Below are 16,589 nucleotides of genomic sequence, written 5' to 3'. Positions count from 1 at the left end.
GGCAAACGCTGTTGCCCAGCTGGCGGAACCCAGTGTCGGCGATGTCCGTCGCCACGGTGATGGCGTGGTCCGAGGCCACCTCACCTTCCTGCAGGATCTCCAGGGCCTCCGCCCTCTTGTCGTCCGGCAGAAAATCCAGCAGGGGAGCTATCTTGTACCAGAGCTCCCTGTCGTAGCGGGCCACGATAGCCAAGGCGTTGGCCGCTTTAATCGTCGTCGCTGCCGACGAGATGACTCTACGTCCCATAGCATCCAATTTCTTTCCCTCGCCGTCCGGCGGGGAAGTCGATGTGGAGGCCCCCCCCCGCTTTCTTCCTGGCTGCCGCGGAGACGACGGAATCCGGGGTAGGTTGCGCCCGGAGGCATAGGGGGGCCGTGTCCGGGACCCGGTACTTCTTCTCGTACCGGTCTCTTCTAGCTGGCGTCGTGGAAGGGTTCTTGAGGAGGGAAAGGCCCTCATCCCAAATGTCGTCCAACAGAGGCACTGCGAGGACCGTCTTCCTCTTGGCCTCGCGCCGCTGATAAAGGAAGCCTTCCTTTTTCTTCTCCTCAGGGCAGAGTTGGAAAAGCTCGGAAGCCCTGGAGATCATGGAGTGGAAAGATCCGATCTCGTCGGGCGGAGAAGCCCTGGTGGGAGGCGACGACGGAAAATCCTCGTCGTATGCCTCGTCGTCCGTACCCGTCGCTGCCGTGTCAGTCCCCGTATCATCCCCTCGGGTGGACGGGGAGGAGGGCTGGACGGGGCGCGACGGTTGAAAAGGAGGTGGTGGATGGATCCTTCTTTTCTTGGTAGGGGGAACACCAGAAGGTCCCGGTTCTGGATCCCCCGACGGGAGAGGTTCCTCCGTCGGTAACGGTAGCCTCGTCCTTATCTCGGAGCATAAGGACTGTATGGCCAACAAAATGGCCGCCGAGTTGTCTTGCGGCGCTGGAGAGGGGAGTCCGACGGGCGAGCAGGGGCCCCGTCGGTATCCTCGACGATGTCGTCGTCACCTGCGTCGGGGTCCATTCCGACGGGCTGGCCTTCTTCCACGCCTAGGCCGTGGCTTAAGACCTCGATCAGCTCCTCTTCTGAGGTTGAGGCCGAATCTACGACGACGCCCTGCCCCCCCTTCTTCCCCACGGAGGGTTTCACGGGGGTCCTATCGATGGGCACAAAAGAAGACTCCCTCCGAGGAGGCAGGGAGATTCTGGGCCCTGAGGTCGCCACCACTGGTGCAGCCACCACAGGCTGAGCCAGGGCCGCCGCGACCGTTTCGATAGAGGGCTTGGTCGGATGGATCAAGGCCTTCACCACCTTAGGTGCGCTCACCGCCTTATCCTTGAGGGAGGGGGCACTGCCACGCTCCTCCTCTGCCTTAGAGCTCGACCGGGGCCTCTCCAGGAGCTTCGCCGGGTGCTCGGCCTTCCTCTTACCCGACCCAGAGCGTTGGCTCGTGGTTGATGGTGCCGGGGAGGGTGCGCCCTGCCTGGCGCCCGTAGAGCCCGACCGTTCGGCGCTCCCGGTGCCAGCGGACTAGCGGTGCTTGGCCTTATGTTGGGCCCCCGTCGCCGGGGCGCCCTCAAAGGTCTTAGAAGACGGCTCGGATTTCTTCTTCTTCTCGCCAGACGGGCTCTTACCCTCCAGCCAGTTGGCGAGACGTTGATGGCGGTCCTTCATGGTCCGTTCCGACATGTTGCCGCAAAACGCACAGTCCTTCTCCACGTGCGTCTTGTCCTCATGAAGGCAGTAAAGGCAGAAAGAGTGTTCGTCCTCCTTAAAGACGTTCTGCAGCTGGCATCCAGGGCAGACCCTGAACAGCTTTCCGGGCGTCGAGCTTCCCTTCTCCTGGGCCATCTCCGAGACCGGGCCTGAGAAGCTTCTGGAGTCCTCCGAAGTGTAGCTCGACGAAATCTTCACCCTTGAGGGGCACAGATGAATCCGACACGGGTCCCCGTTGATCGGATGTAGGATCGGTGGAGCTTGAGGCTCTTTTGACCGAAAGAATCGAAGTTTTTTGTGAAAAAGCGCGAAAAATAGCACTAACGCTCGAGAGCAATAGCACGAGGATCCCAACACATGAACGTGCGGTAAAAATCTGAAGATGGCTGCCAGAGGCGGTGCTTAGGTAGAGGGCAGTCATTGGCTGTGGTCAGTATGACGCAGAGACCAGTGATTGGTTATTACTACGAAAGACAGATCAGAAACGAAACTGATACTGGTTTTTTCTTTACCGAGGATTCCCAGCCTGACGACGGGGAATATTCATGAGCATGTGAATCCATGCCAGACCCCATGCTGGAGAATTGCTGTGCCTTTCATTTTCCATTTTATGTGCTCCCGTGGACCTTGGGAGCACAAGAAACCTAAAAAGAAAGTCAAGGCAATTATAAACACTGGCAGCCTACTCTCTTTGTGTTAAGCCCTGTTCTAAAGCAGCAGTAAGCAAAAGCTCCCAGTAGGGGGCTTTTGCTTAATTATTGCCACGAGAGCAGAGCAGAGGCGGCCGATTCATTCCACAAAATGGATGCCCCCATATCAAAACTCAGCCTCATTTCACAACAATTTTACATAGCAATCTTTTTTTAAAATATTTTTAATTATGGACCATCTTTAAAAAAAAAACACATTTTTGAGTGTACTACCCCTTTAACACTACAGTGCTTCTGGTACAGTGAGGACAAGTAATGCAAAGAGAAAGTAGGACTATTTGAGCAGAGAGAAGAGGATATTTGCAAGGGCCCAACCAAGTAATGCTCACCTCATCATCTTGGTCTCTCTGCAAGTGAAGTGGTCGATATTCTGGGTCTTCACAATCCTTTTCAAAGTCTCCACTGAAAGAAGAAGAAGAAAAAAAAGAAAAAAAAGCATTAAATGTTGATCCTTAAAAAGAGGAATCCAAAGTTAACAGCGCAATAATTGGCCACAGGCATCTAAAATTGAAATCTACTTGGTATGTCATTAGGAAGGATTTTTCCAGTTTCCTCAGGGAAAGGCACAAAAAAAAACCTGGAGTTAGATAGAGCTCTCCACCATGTTAAACCTATCTCTCGCTTTGCCAACATGATGGAGGAACCATACTTCATTCTTTGGAAGGCAATGGGCTGGTTCTAAGGCACAGTAAGTCAACCCACAAGTACACAGGACTACCCACTGTGACAAGTCCTATGTTTTAGTTATGGGGCTAGGGTGACCCTGGGGGACAGTAGCACCACCCTTTTAGCAGCACTTTGCGGATGTGCTAGGAGTGGGTTTTCTCCCACACCCGATCTGCAGCCTTTGAAAGAATGCCTCCTAGTAGACCCTGATGAACCCCGAAGTAGAGGGAACTTGTATAGTGTATGAAAGTGTGAACGCAGGTTGTGTACGGCCTGCACAAAGGTAAGGGAGCTCAAGCTCTGAATGAGGCCAGGAGTTGGCCAGAAGGAGGTGTACAATTGAATGACCAAGAGAAAGCCAGGAAAACATCTGTACATTTGGTTCTTCCCGAGCAAGGCCAATACATGCCTACAGTGATGTTAATGTATCCCATTGTCCTGATCTACAAATAAAACATCCCATGTGTCAGACAAATAATGCATTGTTTTATCAGTGTTGCATCAATGTATTCAATAGTTTGTCAAAAACCGTTTTAGTGTCAACATTAGCAGAGAAAAAAAAATAATATTCCGCTATTCTTTCAATAATTACAGCATCCTAACTGTTTTGCATTAAAAAAATCTGATACTACAAAATATCACAAACCTCCCCAACATACTTATATGTGGGTTATTCTGCACAATACATTCATACTCATTTATTCATTGCTCAAGTGCAGTGTGCTATACTGTGATGCTGGAAATGCATCGGAGGGACAGGGCCTCCGTATCCTTGTCCTGTACTGCTTTTTATCGTGTGTTCCGTCGTGTTTTCCACGCAGGAGTTTATGTGGGACTCCTGGCGGTGCAGCTCTCTTTCTTTTGGTTTGGTGAACTGACCCGTGGGATAACCTTATGGCACCCATGGGTGGGGGTACAACCCTGTGCCCCTAGTGTATGTTTTTGGGCACCTGTGGGCGGCCCATAGAGCAGGGTATGGGCTGGTGGCAGCTCCATGCTGAAAGTGACAGGTGCGCGGAGTATCCTCCATTTTGGGATACCCCGGCCCTGCCATTGGGATCCATTGATTCCTGATGGAAAACAAGATGGCCCCTGTGGCCTCTTGCTTTCTATTACTCATTACCTTGTTTTCCCAAAGTCCTGGGAAGCCCTGACTCTGTCCCTTCCGCCTGACTGGCTGTTGGGTGGAAATGCCATATATGGTGTTGTTGTGAAGGCCCGGCCAGACTAGCTGGAGCCTTCCCGGTGATGTATGTTGTGGGTACCTCCTGTGGATGGGACCTGGGTGAATAGAGTGTGTGACGAATATGCATTCTGTGTTGTGGGTGTCTAGTATCTGGTGGTTGACACAATGACTGAGACATCCCTGCCCGAAACCGGTATGAATGCAGCTTGGGGTGTTGAATGGCTCGGTACTTGTCCCCAATACACATAACTTGTTGTGAGTGTCTGGAGATAAGTGAATGGCGTGAATACCCCGTGTGCCTGATTGGCTGCCTGCCTGCATGAATGAATGCCCGTAGTTGTGATTGGATGCTTGAGTGTGACCCAGCGGAATGAATAGGAGATCAACAGTATATCTGGGGGCCTCTCACTGCTAGGAATCGTGTTCAGAAGCTGAAGTCCACTACGACGAGTAACTGGAGTAACTGATGCTTGACCTTGAAACCCTGCTGGACGAGAAGTGCCGTGGCTCTCCTTCACAATCTGAAAGCTGCTGTGTTTTCAAGGACTGACCCAGAGAGGATCTGGTGAGGCGCCCTCTTCCCGAGCTACGAGGGACCATCGTGCACAGCTGATCTTTGCCAACACTCCCTGGTAGACAGACCTTCGACAGGCTGCCGACCCGATACGGGGACTGCTGTGGAACTCCAAGGAGAAGCACCTGGACTGTTGTCCGCCACTGTCGACGACCGCCGTCGCCGACCGGAACCGCCGTGCTCCCGTTTGCCTAAGAACTTCCATTGATCATCGGGCACTCTCCCAGCATCGTCATCCGCTTGTCTCCCGCTGGAGAAGGCCCGACCGTCGACGCGCCGAGGAGCATCCACCGGTGGGTTTCCCGCCACCTAAAGACCACAGAGACGCCGACGACTTGACGCCCTTGCTGGGCCACAGTTCTTCATCATCTCTTTGCGGTCCAGAACTATCGTCACCGAGGTGCCCCGCACGCCTCTTCCTAGCAGGACGCCAACGCTCTGTCGTCGACGAGCACCGCTAGGAACGAAGCTGCCACTTCACGGCCGTAGTTCAACCTGTTCACCGTCGGACGTTCAACGACCGTGACTCCCGCCTTAAAGGGAGGGCACTCAAGAAGGGCCGTCGATTCCCCGACACCTCTCAATGATCCGTGGCTCCCGCCTGAAAGGGAGGCACTCAAGAAGGATCGGTCGGCGCATCGTCGGAGAACTCTACTCCACCAGGTACATTGGGGGGGGGGGGGGGGGGGGGGTAAAACCTTGATAGGAAGAAGTAAGACACTCGAACATTATAGGGACTGGGCTTGTACTATATATATCTTTATTTACAGGTTGCCCAGGTGGGAGGATCTCCACACAGAACTGTGCCTAGGGGTAGGGGTCAGTATTCTGCCTATTGTTTCAACCATCTTACGTTCCTGCCCATCTCTATTGCTGGTCACCTCGTTATTAATCTGTGTGACATTTTAACTGTACAGTTGATGCACTTTAATGAGATTCGATAACATTAGTAGTACCACTTTAGAACTGTATATATTTATCATTGACCCCCAAGTACAAAGTGCGTTATTGTGATCGTGTACATACCTTTGAATATTAATTATATAAAGACTGTTTTCAGTAATACAGTGTGTGGACATTCCTTTGTGGGGGTTCGGGGACTACACTGTACTTAAGAACCAGCCTGCATCACCCTCCTGAGAAGCTAGGCCTTGATTGCTCGACCACGTACCAATAATAGAGAATCTTGGCTGGGGTCTGCTGTGCCTCTCCTCTACCATATAGAGAGCGAAGTACAGACACCACCTACCAATCTTTACATATACACATATAAAGTTTTACAAATCTCGTATGAAAAATACCAATCTTATTAAAATTTAGCCTGGCCAACATGTTTCGTTCCTCATCGGCTACAGAACTAATCAATGGAAGTTCTTGAGGCTATGTAGTTTATAATAAAAAAAAAAAATCCTAAATATTTTTTTGTTTGCTTTACACAATAGGGAGCAACACAGGACACACTTGTGTGTTTATTTTATTTATTGTGCATTCAGTTTTAAAACCAAAGTAAAACATTACACAAATTCATAAACATATTATGGTTCATTTCATTCCTTAAAACATACTAGCTTCAGAACGTTGATTTTTTCCTTAAAACACATTACACAAATGTATAATAATAAAAGCAAAAAAACAAGAAACATTAAATTAAATGAAACTTGCACCATCAAACCTTCATCACCATGGTTTGAAATTGCTCCATACCTCCTTTTCGGTCCCTACTCCAAATCTACCAACTTGATCATGGACAAATATTGAAACAAAGACCTGTGTGTTTATCTCAGCATGATCGATGTCTAATGTGACTGCAGTTTTTTCTTACTTTATCTCGTCATGATTTCCCTTTGTTAGGCAGAGTTGGTATGCAGTACCCTTTGGGACCACTACACACAACGATGTTAATGTTAAAGGACATTTGTACCGCGCACTATCACCACCGAAGTGGTCCCCTGGCGCTCTGAAAAGGGGAGGAGAGGGGGGTGGGTTAGTGGGAATAAGCTGGAAAAGTGCAAGAGAGCAGTGATGTGCTTGGCAGCCTCAGCCCGGTGGGTCCGTTGGCTGGGCTTGGGGTGTTTTATGGTCCGTTGTAGTCATGTTCTGTTGTGCAAGTCTATGTGTGGTTTGTTTTGTTGTTGCATTGTTGTGAAGTTTGTGCGGATTGCTGCATTTTAGGCTTGTGGTTGTGTTTGGTTATAGTTTGAGAGGTGTATGCAGAGGGATGGAATTGTTAGTTCATTGGTTAGTTGGCATTGCTGTCCTTGCAATTGTGGGATTACATCTAGGTGGGGTACATGCTAACAGTCACATTTCTATCTAGATTCGACGCAAGCTAGGTTAATAATTCTAACTATGACTAAAGGTGTAAGAAAAACCAACCTTTGGTATAAGTCTGTACTACACAGCTTTTGGTAGCTGAGCCGAGCAGCCAGGCTTATCTCAAGAGGGAATGTGAGCTGTAAGGGTGTTACACAGAGGTCTACAATCACAACTATTCAAATAAACTCTTACACTCAAGGTTTCTTGGTTAAACACTTATTAATTTCTTCAACAGTCAAGTTAAAAAACGTTCACTAGAAGGAGGCAATCTATATCACACAAAAATATACTTCAGGACTTTACAATGTACGTTTGAGGCATTTAAACTACTTTGAAGTAGGAGCAAAACGGCATAGGTTAACAAAAAGAAGATACAGTTACTCTTTAGACTGTGCAAATAGTTTGAGTTCCCCAGAGGGGCTGATTCAATGCAATAGGTTAGGCCAAAGTCAATGGGCTAAAGTCTTGTATAAGATAAAGCAGTTATGGTAGTTAAACGGAAAAGTATTTGCCGAAGTTGTTAGAAGTAGTTTGTAAAAAGAAAGATTCATATGTTGGGTCACAAGCTGACTAGGCCTGCAAGTTGCCCAAGGTCCGAGCACTTTCACAGTGAGAGGTAAGTTCTCTCAGTCGGGTTTTCACAGTAACTTCTGATGAAGAAAAACATGCAGCTGAAGACTTCTGTTCCTGGCAGTTCCTGCAGATCTCGCTATTCCTGAGCCTCAGTCGTTGGGACAAGAGGGAGGTCGTCAGGGTACTCCTGCACTGGGAGGGGTCTAAGCTGGCGCTTGGCAAATCTTCAATTCCAGTAGCTGTAGACAAGCACACAAACTGGTATCCCTCTCCCTGGTTAATCTGTTTCCTGCAGCACTCTAAGGAAAATACAACCAGCTCCGAGAATGGAATCCAGGTAACTTACGAGTTGATTGGTCCCACCAACTCAAAGGGAGAACTCGTCCTTGCAGGGCTTCTCAGTTGAGATAAACTTGGCGATACGGACCTGCAGCAGGGCTTCACCGGGCAAAACAGTCCAGGAGTTGCAGCAGCCGTCCTCTTCAAGCTCGTCTTTGGTTCTTTCATTCCAGTGGTCGACTGCCTTCCAAGCCAAGAGACTTGCCTTTTATCCAGTTTCCTCCCATTCATTACAGCCTAGCTGCCACTCACCCAGCAGGGTGGCTTAAAAGCCAGCCAATCACGGCAGAGTGCATTCAGGTTTCTGAGGAGACTAAGCACAGGGAGTTACGGGCACCTCCCTCACTTCCTGCCCAGCCCAGACATTCGGCGCCAGAGGCAGTCTTCAGTCCTAAAGCCCGCCAAAGGTGATGAAACAAAGGGACCAAACCTGGTTTGGCGCACAGAGCAAAACTCTAGAAGGACCGTTCCACAAAGAAATGGTGAAAAAAAAAGACAACCGGGACCTGTTTGAACAAAGGGGGCTGAGACGCCATCTTGAAAAACATGGCTCCTGCAATTTAACGCTACCGGTGTTCGCTGTCGGGAAAAATCATGGTTCGTTGTAAAACCACTGCCACAAGCCATTTTGAGAGGAAAGGGTAGCATTTGACTGCTACATGAGTTTCTAGACACAGGGGATACTAGGTAACACCGCCAGCACTATTGTAAGATAGGGTGTGCTGGGTCTAGGAATTTGAAAAGACTAGTAAAGTCAATTTCACTTTACTTTCTATGGGAAACAGTAGTTTATCCCAGAGAAGGTATTTAAACTTTGGGATAGCCTGAAAGGCTCCCCTGTGTCACTGCACAGAGGGTGCTGTGTGACACATGAAAAGTTGATGCCTATGGAGTTGTCTAAAACTCCATAATCAAAGAACACAAGAGTAAAACACACCTAAAAATACATGCGGGTGGGAAAAAAGGGTGACACTCTCCAGGCAAAAAAATCAAGTCCTCAAAATCCAGCAAAGTTGCTGGGGGTCTTTAAGGTGAAGGGAATTAGCAAATGTTTGAGAATTCTCCCTAACAACCTTGTGGATTCCAGTTTTAGGAGTTGTGTGTATGTGTTACACTGCTCTCTTGGATCTTTGGTTTTCTCACCTGCTAACAGATGCATAGTATGTATTGGTCTACTGTCTTCACACAAACATAGGGCATTCTATACAACAGTTGCTGCCTTCGTGTAGCCTGTCCTGACCCTTCCATGCAGTCCAAGAGTCCAATTTGCTGAAGCTGCCCTGTATGGTGAGACACTGAGCCCCATACAAATGAATGCTAATAAAGATAACATATCCTTTTAACGAGCCAGTGCTCTGTATTATTCAATCTTGTATCAGAGACTCTGATTTGCATGGAGTGCACAGAAGCCCAGTAGAGACAATGGTACCCAAGGGAAAACCGGAGGACGGGATCCTGCCGCCTCACCTCAGCCAGCATACCATATTGACTCCATGAGTACAGACGTTCATTTCCCACTGCAAACCTGTGAACAGGAGCTGGCAGAAGCGACTGTGTAGGAAGGAACCGCTGGAAAGCCATGCAGTAACTGAGGAAGGCAGACACATAAGCGTATCAAGAGGAGGAGAACAAGGAAAAAGGAAAGTGGATGTTAAGATGGATTTCTAAAATAAACCGTTGAGGGCGATTTTAGGAGGCCACCCTAGTTATGGTTGTTAGGACAGTGTTTTTCAAGTCCAACTAAGGGCTTCATAAAAAAAACATCTGAGGCAGTACAAAACTCCACTCTTAGTTGAAGGCTGTACCACCTGAGAACATCTGGTAGCGTAGACAGAGCAGTCAGGCTATCTGAGGAGGGAGAGGGCTGTAGCTTGGTACAAAGAAATTGTAGCATACATATGGTCCAAAGAAACACTGATACACTATGTATTGTAAAAATAAAGGGTTTATTTAAATACAAATAGGCCAAGATAAATCTTGGGAAGGTAAGTACTACAACATTCCCCTTCTCTCCCCCTGCACTTGCACGTCCTCAATGTTACTAGGCCTAGTAAGATCATCATTTGGTCCTCCCTGGTTCCCCCCTCCCCCCTTGCCTGATCGCGCTCTGCAACACCTGTGTATGAGCGCAATACAAATAAAATATCATAACAAATACACAATTATAAAAACCAACTCAATACTTATACTTTGGTTTGTATACCATAACCTTATTTAGATAATAAGAAGTCAAGTTGAGTCAAACCTATTACAGATTCAGAATGGCATTAAGCTATTATTGGGGATTAAAACCAGGTTGGGTATGCTTTCAGAATACAATAAGTAAATCTAGTGCAATACACCCTATATACGTTGTCATTCTCTTATAAACACAGTTAATTAGACCAACATGGTTACAAGTATATCTTGCAACATATGTAACCTATCAAAAATAGATAGTTACATTACCAATGCTACTTTTTAGAACACAGTTCAGAGGGAGTAACTTAACCTGTATATTACCTAGAGGCATAATGTTGCTCAAGGATGAGTGTGAACACAGTGACACTATTTTGGAAGTGCCCTGGAGCAATTCAGGGAAAGCACAACCCAACAGGTGAGTACTTTACCACATACTCCTCTAACCACACAGAGTGACTTCAGTCTGGCAAGTAAGAGTACTTCTTTGAATTAACTCAGCAACCTTGTAGTTTAAGAAGAGCAGCAGCTTCAAGGTCAGTAAGTAACCTAATATACTTTTCAGACATGCATTACACAGTTCTAAGGTAAGTAGAAAACAGTTCACGGAAAGCAAAATCCAATGATGCACTTTAAGAATGTATTTCAAGGTAAGTAAGGAATCTATTATACTTTTAAGAATGGCATTCAGCAAGTCACAGGCAAGTAAGAACTCTTACTTTTAAGAGGGGCTAGAAGCAACTCAGAAAAGTAGTAACTCAAAAACCGTTTTCGAAATGCACATAAGCAGATCAGGGAAAGCAAAACCCAATAACACACATTTAGAAAGACCCAAAGTATTTCAACGTGGGTACATTCTATTGGTAAGCTTTTACACACAATTACTTTAAAAATGATGAACCCTACCAAATCTATTACATTTTAGAAGTGAACCACAGCACAAAGGCAGTAAAATAACTTCAATACTTTTTAAAGCAGCAACACGCAACTTAAAGCCAAGTATTAATTTTTAGACAATTGGAACTTATTCTGTTGCAGAGATACAGTTACAACACTAACTCATTGTTAGGCAAAGTTTGTATGCAGTACCCTCTGGGCCTACTACATACAACTCTGACCACAGGTATAGGAAACCCAACCTTTGGTATAAGCTTGTACTACACAGTATTGGTAGCGTGTTGAGCAGCCAGGCTTATCTCAAGAGGGGTCAATGTGAGCTGTAGTGGAGTTACACAAAGATTTACAGTTACAGGTATTCAAATAAACTCTTACACTCGAGGTTTCTTGCATAAACAATTATTAATTTGTCAGTTAGAATAAGCCTTCTTCAGAAGGGAGCAATATAATAGTAACACACAAATAGGGTCCGACACTCAGCCGGCCAATCACCACAGAGTGAATTTGGGTCTCCTAGGAGACTAAGCATAGGAGTTTCGGGCACCTCCCTCACTTCCTACCTACCCCAGATACTCAGGAGCCAGAGGCAAGCTTCACTCATAAATCCCACCACAGGCAAAATGAACAAAGAAACCCAACCTGGTTTGGCGCGCATGATAAATCTCAAGAAGGGCCTTTCCACAGAGAAATGGCAAAAAAAGAAGACCGCGGGCCATTTTGAAAAAGATGGCTCCCGTGGGTGCTCTACTGTAGCTGCGAACGCAGCCCGCGGTAAAGGCACACACCATGGTAGTTCAAACAAAACCACTGCCAGCAGCCATTCAGTGAGAAAAGGGTAACAATTTTTACATCAGGAGCTAGACAAAGGGGATACTAGGTAACCCCTCCAGCCCTCTATTCTAATAGTGTGTGCTGGGTCTAGAAAGTTACAATGTAAGTAAAGTCAATTTCACTTTACTGCTCTGGGAAACAGTAGTTTATCCCAGAGAAGGTAGTTAAACCTTTGGGAAATCTGAAAGACTTCCTTGCGTCACTGCACTGAAGGTGATGTATGACACAATGTAAACGATGATGCCTATGGAGTTTGTCAGACTCCACAACCAAAAGAAACACAGTGTACAACATCACATTAAAATACATGAGACTAAGGGACAGGAGGATTTAATCCACCCCTGGATGAATCTCCTTACGCCAGTCGGTCATACTTTCTGGAGAGAAAATCAGCATTTTGGTGATTACACCCTGACCTGTGTTCAATGGTAAAATCAAACCCCTGTAGATAGAACATTTTAACAATTTAGGATTCTCCCCCTTCATCCACATTAACCATCTCAAGGGTTGGTGGTCTGTTTGAATCACAAAAGTAGATCTATACAAGTATGGTCTCTTACTTTTAAGAGGGGCTAGAAGCAACTCAGAAAAGTAGTAACTCAAAAACCGTTTTCGAAATGCTTCAAAGACCACACAATGGCAAAATCCTCACGTTCTATGGTTGCCCACTTTGTCTCAGGTTAATTCAGTTTTCTACTGATGAAGCAGCTTGGGTATTCCCTGCCTTCCTCATCCAGCTGACTCAGAAGGAACAAGTTACATACCTGTAACTGTTGTTCTCCAACATGGGTCTGGCATGGATTCACATGCTCATTAATATTCCCCGTCAGGCTGGGAATCCTCGGTAAAGAAAGAAAAATCTGTTTCAATTTTACTTCTGAACCGTCTTTCTCCTAACAACCAATCACTGGTCGCTAGGTCATACTGCGCCCAGCCAATGATTGCCCTCTACCTAAGCCCCTCCTCTGGCAGCCATCTTCAGATTTGTTAGCACGTAAAGTGGCAGTAGGACCAAGAGAAGAGCTCCAGAGGGGTAGGAGGGAGGGTTCACATGTGAATCCATGCCAGACCCATGCTGGAGAACAACAGTTACAGGTAAGTAACTTGTTCCTTCTCCAGCATGGGGTCTGGCATGGATTCACATGCTCATGAATAAAGAATACATAGCAGTACACACACATGCACAACCAAAGGAGGTGGCAAGGCTCAACATTAAGCATCTCAACATTAAGCATCTCTTACCTCCTCACCAGGCTCACCTTAAAGCAAACAGGTTGCGCAGCACTGCTTTGCCGACTCTGGACTCTTCCCTGGAATCCCGGTCGACGCAGTACAATCTCGTGAAGGTGTGCGTCGACCTCCAGGTAGCAGCCCTGCAGATGTCCAGCAGGGGCACACCAGAGAAGAATGCTGTAGTTACAGCGATCGCTCTAGTTGAATGGGCTCTCGGACGGCCAGGCAACGTTCACAAGGCCAAAGTTCACGAACAGGTGACGTCTTTCAAAAACGCTTTGTGAAGTCCATGTAGAACTTCAGCGCTCTAGCAACATACCGCGAGTGCAAAGTCCTCTCAGCTGGCGACGAAGGGGTCAGGAAGAACACAGGTAACACCAAGGGCTCGTTTAGATGAAAGTCCGACGGCACCTTAGGCATGAAGAAGGGGTGCGTCCGTAGCACCACCCTCATCTCATGGAATGTCAAGTAAGGTGGTTTACAAGAAAGGGCCTTGATCGTCGTGCGGAGGTGATGGCCACAAGAAACACTGTTTTGCACAACAAAAATGTCAGTGGCAATGAATGCATAGGCTCAAACGGTGGACCCATGAGCCTAGTCAGCACCACATTAAGCTCCCACGCCGGGGCCGGAAACCTCACCGGCAGGAACAAACGGCAAAGTTGTTTGATGAACTCCTTGCCAGGCGGTGTGAGCACAACGACGACTGTCCCAAAGTCCTAGTGTAGCGGGAGATAGCCGCCAGATGAACCTTAATGGAAGCATGGGCCAGTCCTGCATTGGCCAGCGACAGCAAATATGGCAGCACCTGCTGCGGAGCAGTAATTCGTAGAGGATCGATCTTCTGTGCATGGCGCCACACACCGAACCTCTTCCACTTATGTCCGTAGCATTTCACTGTAGACGAATCCCTGGCCTTAGCAAGCACCTCCTTGCAGTCCGCCGGGATATCGTATCCTCTAAACTCTAGCGCTGCAGGAGCCAGGCCTGCAAGTTTAGCGACCCTGGGTCGTGGTGCTGGATCGCGCCTCCTTCCCTTGCGAGAAGATCTGTGGCCACCGGAAGCTTGACTGGAGGGGACACTGACCAGTCCAGAAGATAGAGGTACCATATCTGTCTCGGCCACGCTGGTGCGACGAGGATTATTCTGCGCTGGGACCGTCTGAGTTGTTTGACTAGTCGCAGAAGCAATGGCAACGGAGGGAACCCATACAGGAACAGGCCATCTGAGGGGAAGGGGAATGCGTCCCCATGCTCCCCGGCTGGGGAAACCTGCTGGCGAACCTCGGCATTTTGTGTTCGTCGCCATCGCAAATAGATCGATGTGGGGATTGCCCCATTGTCGGAACAGAAGATCCACTTGGTCCTGCCAAAGCTCCCACTCGTGGCAGGAGCGCAGCTTCCTGCTGAGTGAGTCGGCGATGGTGTTTTTCACTCCTGCCAGACGAAACGGGACGAGAAACATCCCCCGGGCAGTGGCCCAGTGTCATAGGTCCTGTGCCTCTCTGGAGAGCGCTGGGGATCTGGTGTCCCCCTGCTTCCGGATGTAGAACATTGTGGTGGTTTTGTCCGTGAAGACCCCTATCACCTTGCCCTTGAGGGGCGCAAGGAAAGACTTGAGGGCCCAAAACACTGCCTGTAGCTCCTGTACGTTGATATGCAACAACCTCTCCTCCAGCAGCCACAGGTCTCTTGCGTGGAGAATTCTGGTGTGGGCGCCCCATCCCTCCAGGGAGGCGTCCGTCGTGACCGTCTCCTGATGAGGTGGGGTCTGGAAGTCTGCGCCCGCCGACAGATGCACGCGGGCTCCCTACCACTGTATCGCTCGGCAGAAACGGTCGCCAAGAGTGATCTTGTCACTCAGCCGCCCAAGCTATCAGTGCTGACCCCCCCCACTCCCCGCGGTCCTTGCTGGGACGCCCATCTATCGGAATGACCCCCGGCTTCGCCGAGGCCTGCAACAACAACGGACTTTGCGGGACCAGCACGACAGACCAAGCAGAGCGGGCGCTCCGATCCTTCGACAGCAGCAACGGCCGCTGCGGTGCCGAACGAAGCCTGGTGAGCGGTATACGGCGGAGCCGGTAAGGAGGAAGGGGAGGAGGGGAGACGCGATCCTGAGACACCGAAACTTAGCAAACGGCACCCCGGGCTTACCGTCCGCCAGCCCGCCTACGCTTCCCCGACCTCTGCCAAGAATAACGGGGGGAAACACAAGAGCAGCACCCCCCCACACACCGGACATGGGCAAAGATAGGCTTAGAAGAACTGGAACCCAGAACACAATGGAACAATACACAACGCCTGCCCCGACATCTTCCACGGCCCAGAATAGAACCGATGAATCACCAGACCCTGAGGCCGACATATCCCTTAGGGACGTGATGAATGCTATCTCCAATTCTCGATCTGCCATGGAAGTCAAAATGGATAGCATCTGTACGGAGGTCTCTCTGCTGCGCCATGACCTGCAGAAATTATCATCTCGTACAGGGGAGGCGGAGGCGCGCATATCAGTGGCAGAAGACAATGTGAGAGGCATGGGCCAGCAAATGAATGCAGCACTAGGTCGCATTAAACTACTGGAGGAGAGGGTGGAAGAGGGAGAGGGCCGATCGAGAAGAAATAATATCCGCATCCTCGGCCTGCCAGAGAAAGAAGAAGGACCCAGCATGGAGCTGTTCCTCGAACAATGGCTCGCCGATTTATTCGCTCCTAAATCTCTCTCAAACTTCTTCTCAATTGAACGGGCACACCGGATACCAACTGGCAGACCAACTCCCGGAGCACCGCCACGAGCGATAATAGCCAAGATCCTAAATTACAGAGATCGCGACGCGATACTCCACATGGCAAGGACGAATGGAGCCATGACCTATAACGGCTCCAGGATAGCCTTCTTCCCCGACTTCACCAAAGAGGTACAAAGAGCAAGGCAATCCTTTGACACTCTCAAAAAGAGATTACAAGGGCTGAATGTGAAATATGGTCTGCTATTCCCAGCCCAGCTAAAAATCTTTCATAAGGGCACTACTGTGCATTTCACTGATCCAAGAGAGGCATGGAGCTGGGCGGAACGCAACCTAGAAGGTGAATGGGGCCCATGGAGAAGACAGGAAAACCGTAGAAATAGACCCCGACCAAACAGGCCACCAAATGAGCCGCCACAGCAACCGATGGAAGAAATAGCACAGAATGCCGACGCCTAAACACAACCGACAAACATACGGAGGCACGAGCAGGAAAGAACACTACTCAGAACGGCTGGCGGCTGCGTTAAGACACATCACGCAAGCCACCCCCCCGATTGCAATCGGTATAGAACAGACCCTGCAATCACCCGCCGTGGTACCACCAACCCACGGCGGCCTAAGCAAGTTACGG

At 48.7% G+C, this 16,589-nt stretch overlaps 1 protein-coding gene across 8 annotated transcripts in view; it reads right to left on the bottom strand.

Moving 5' to 3' along the window:
- Positions 1–16,589, bottom strand: part of CHD8 (chromodomain helicase DNA binding protein 8) — a 1,687,145-nt gene that overhangs the window by 568,027 nt on the left and 1,102,529 nt on the right. For all 8 annotated transcript variants that reach the window (XM_069633907.1, XM_069633913.1, XM_069633911.1 and 5 more), the window contains exon 27: positions 2,742–2,814. In XM_069633907.1, the coding sequence (XP_069490008.1) occupies positions 2,742–2,814 (73 nt within the window). The remainder of the gene's footprint in view (positions 1–2,741; positions 2,815–16,589) is intronic.

The sequence above is a fragment of the Ambystoma mexicanum genome, chromosome 13, assembly GCF_040938575.1.
Source record: "Ambystoma mexicanum isolate Mex_15411 chromosome 13, UKY_AmexF1_1, whole genome shotgun sequence".
Lineage (NCBI taxonomy): Eukaryota > Metazoa > Chordata > Amphibia > Caudata > Ambystomatidae > Ambystoma > Ambystoma mexicanum.
Note: the sequence above shows the minus strand (reverse complement) of the source record. Positions and strands in the feature narration are given on the sequence as shown.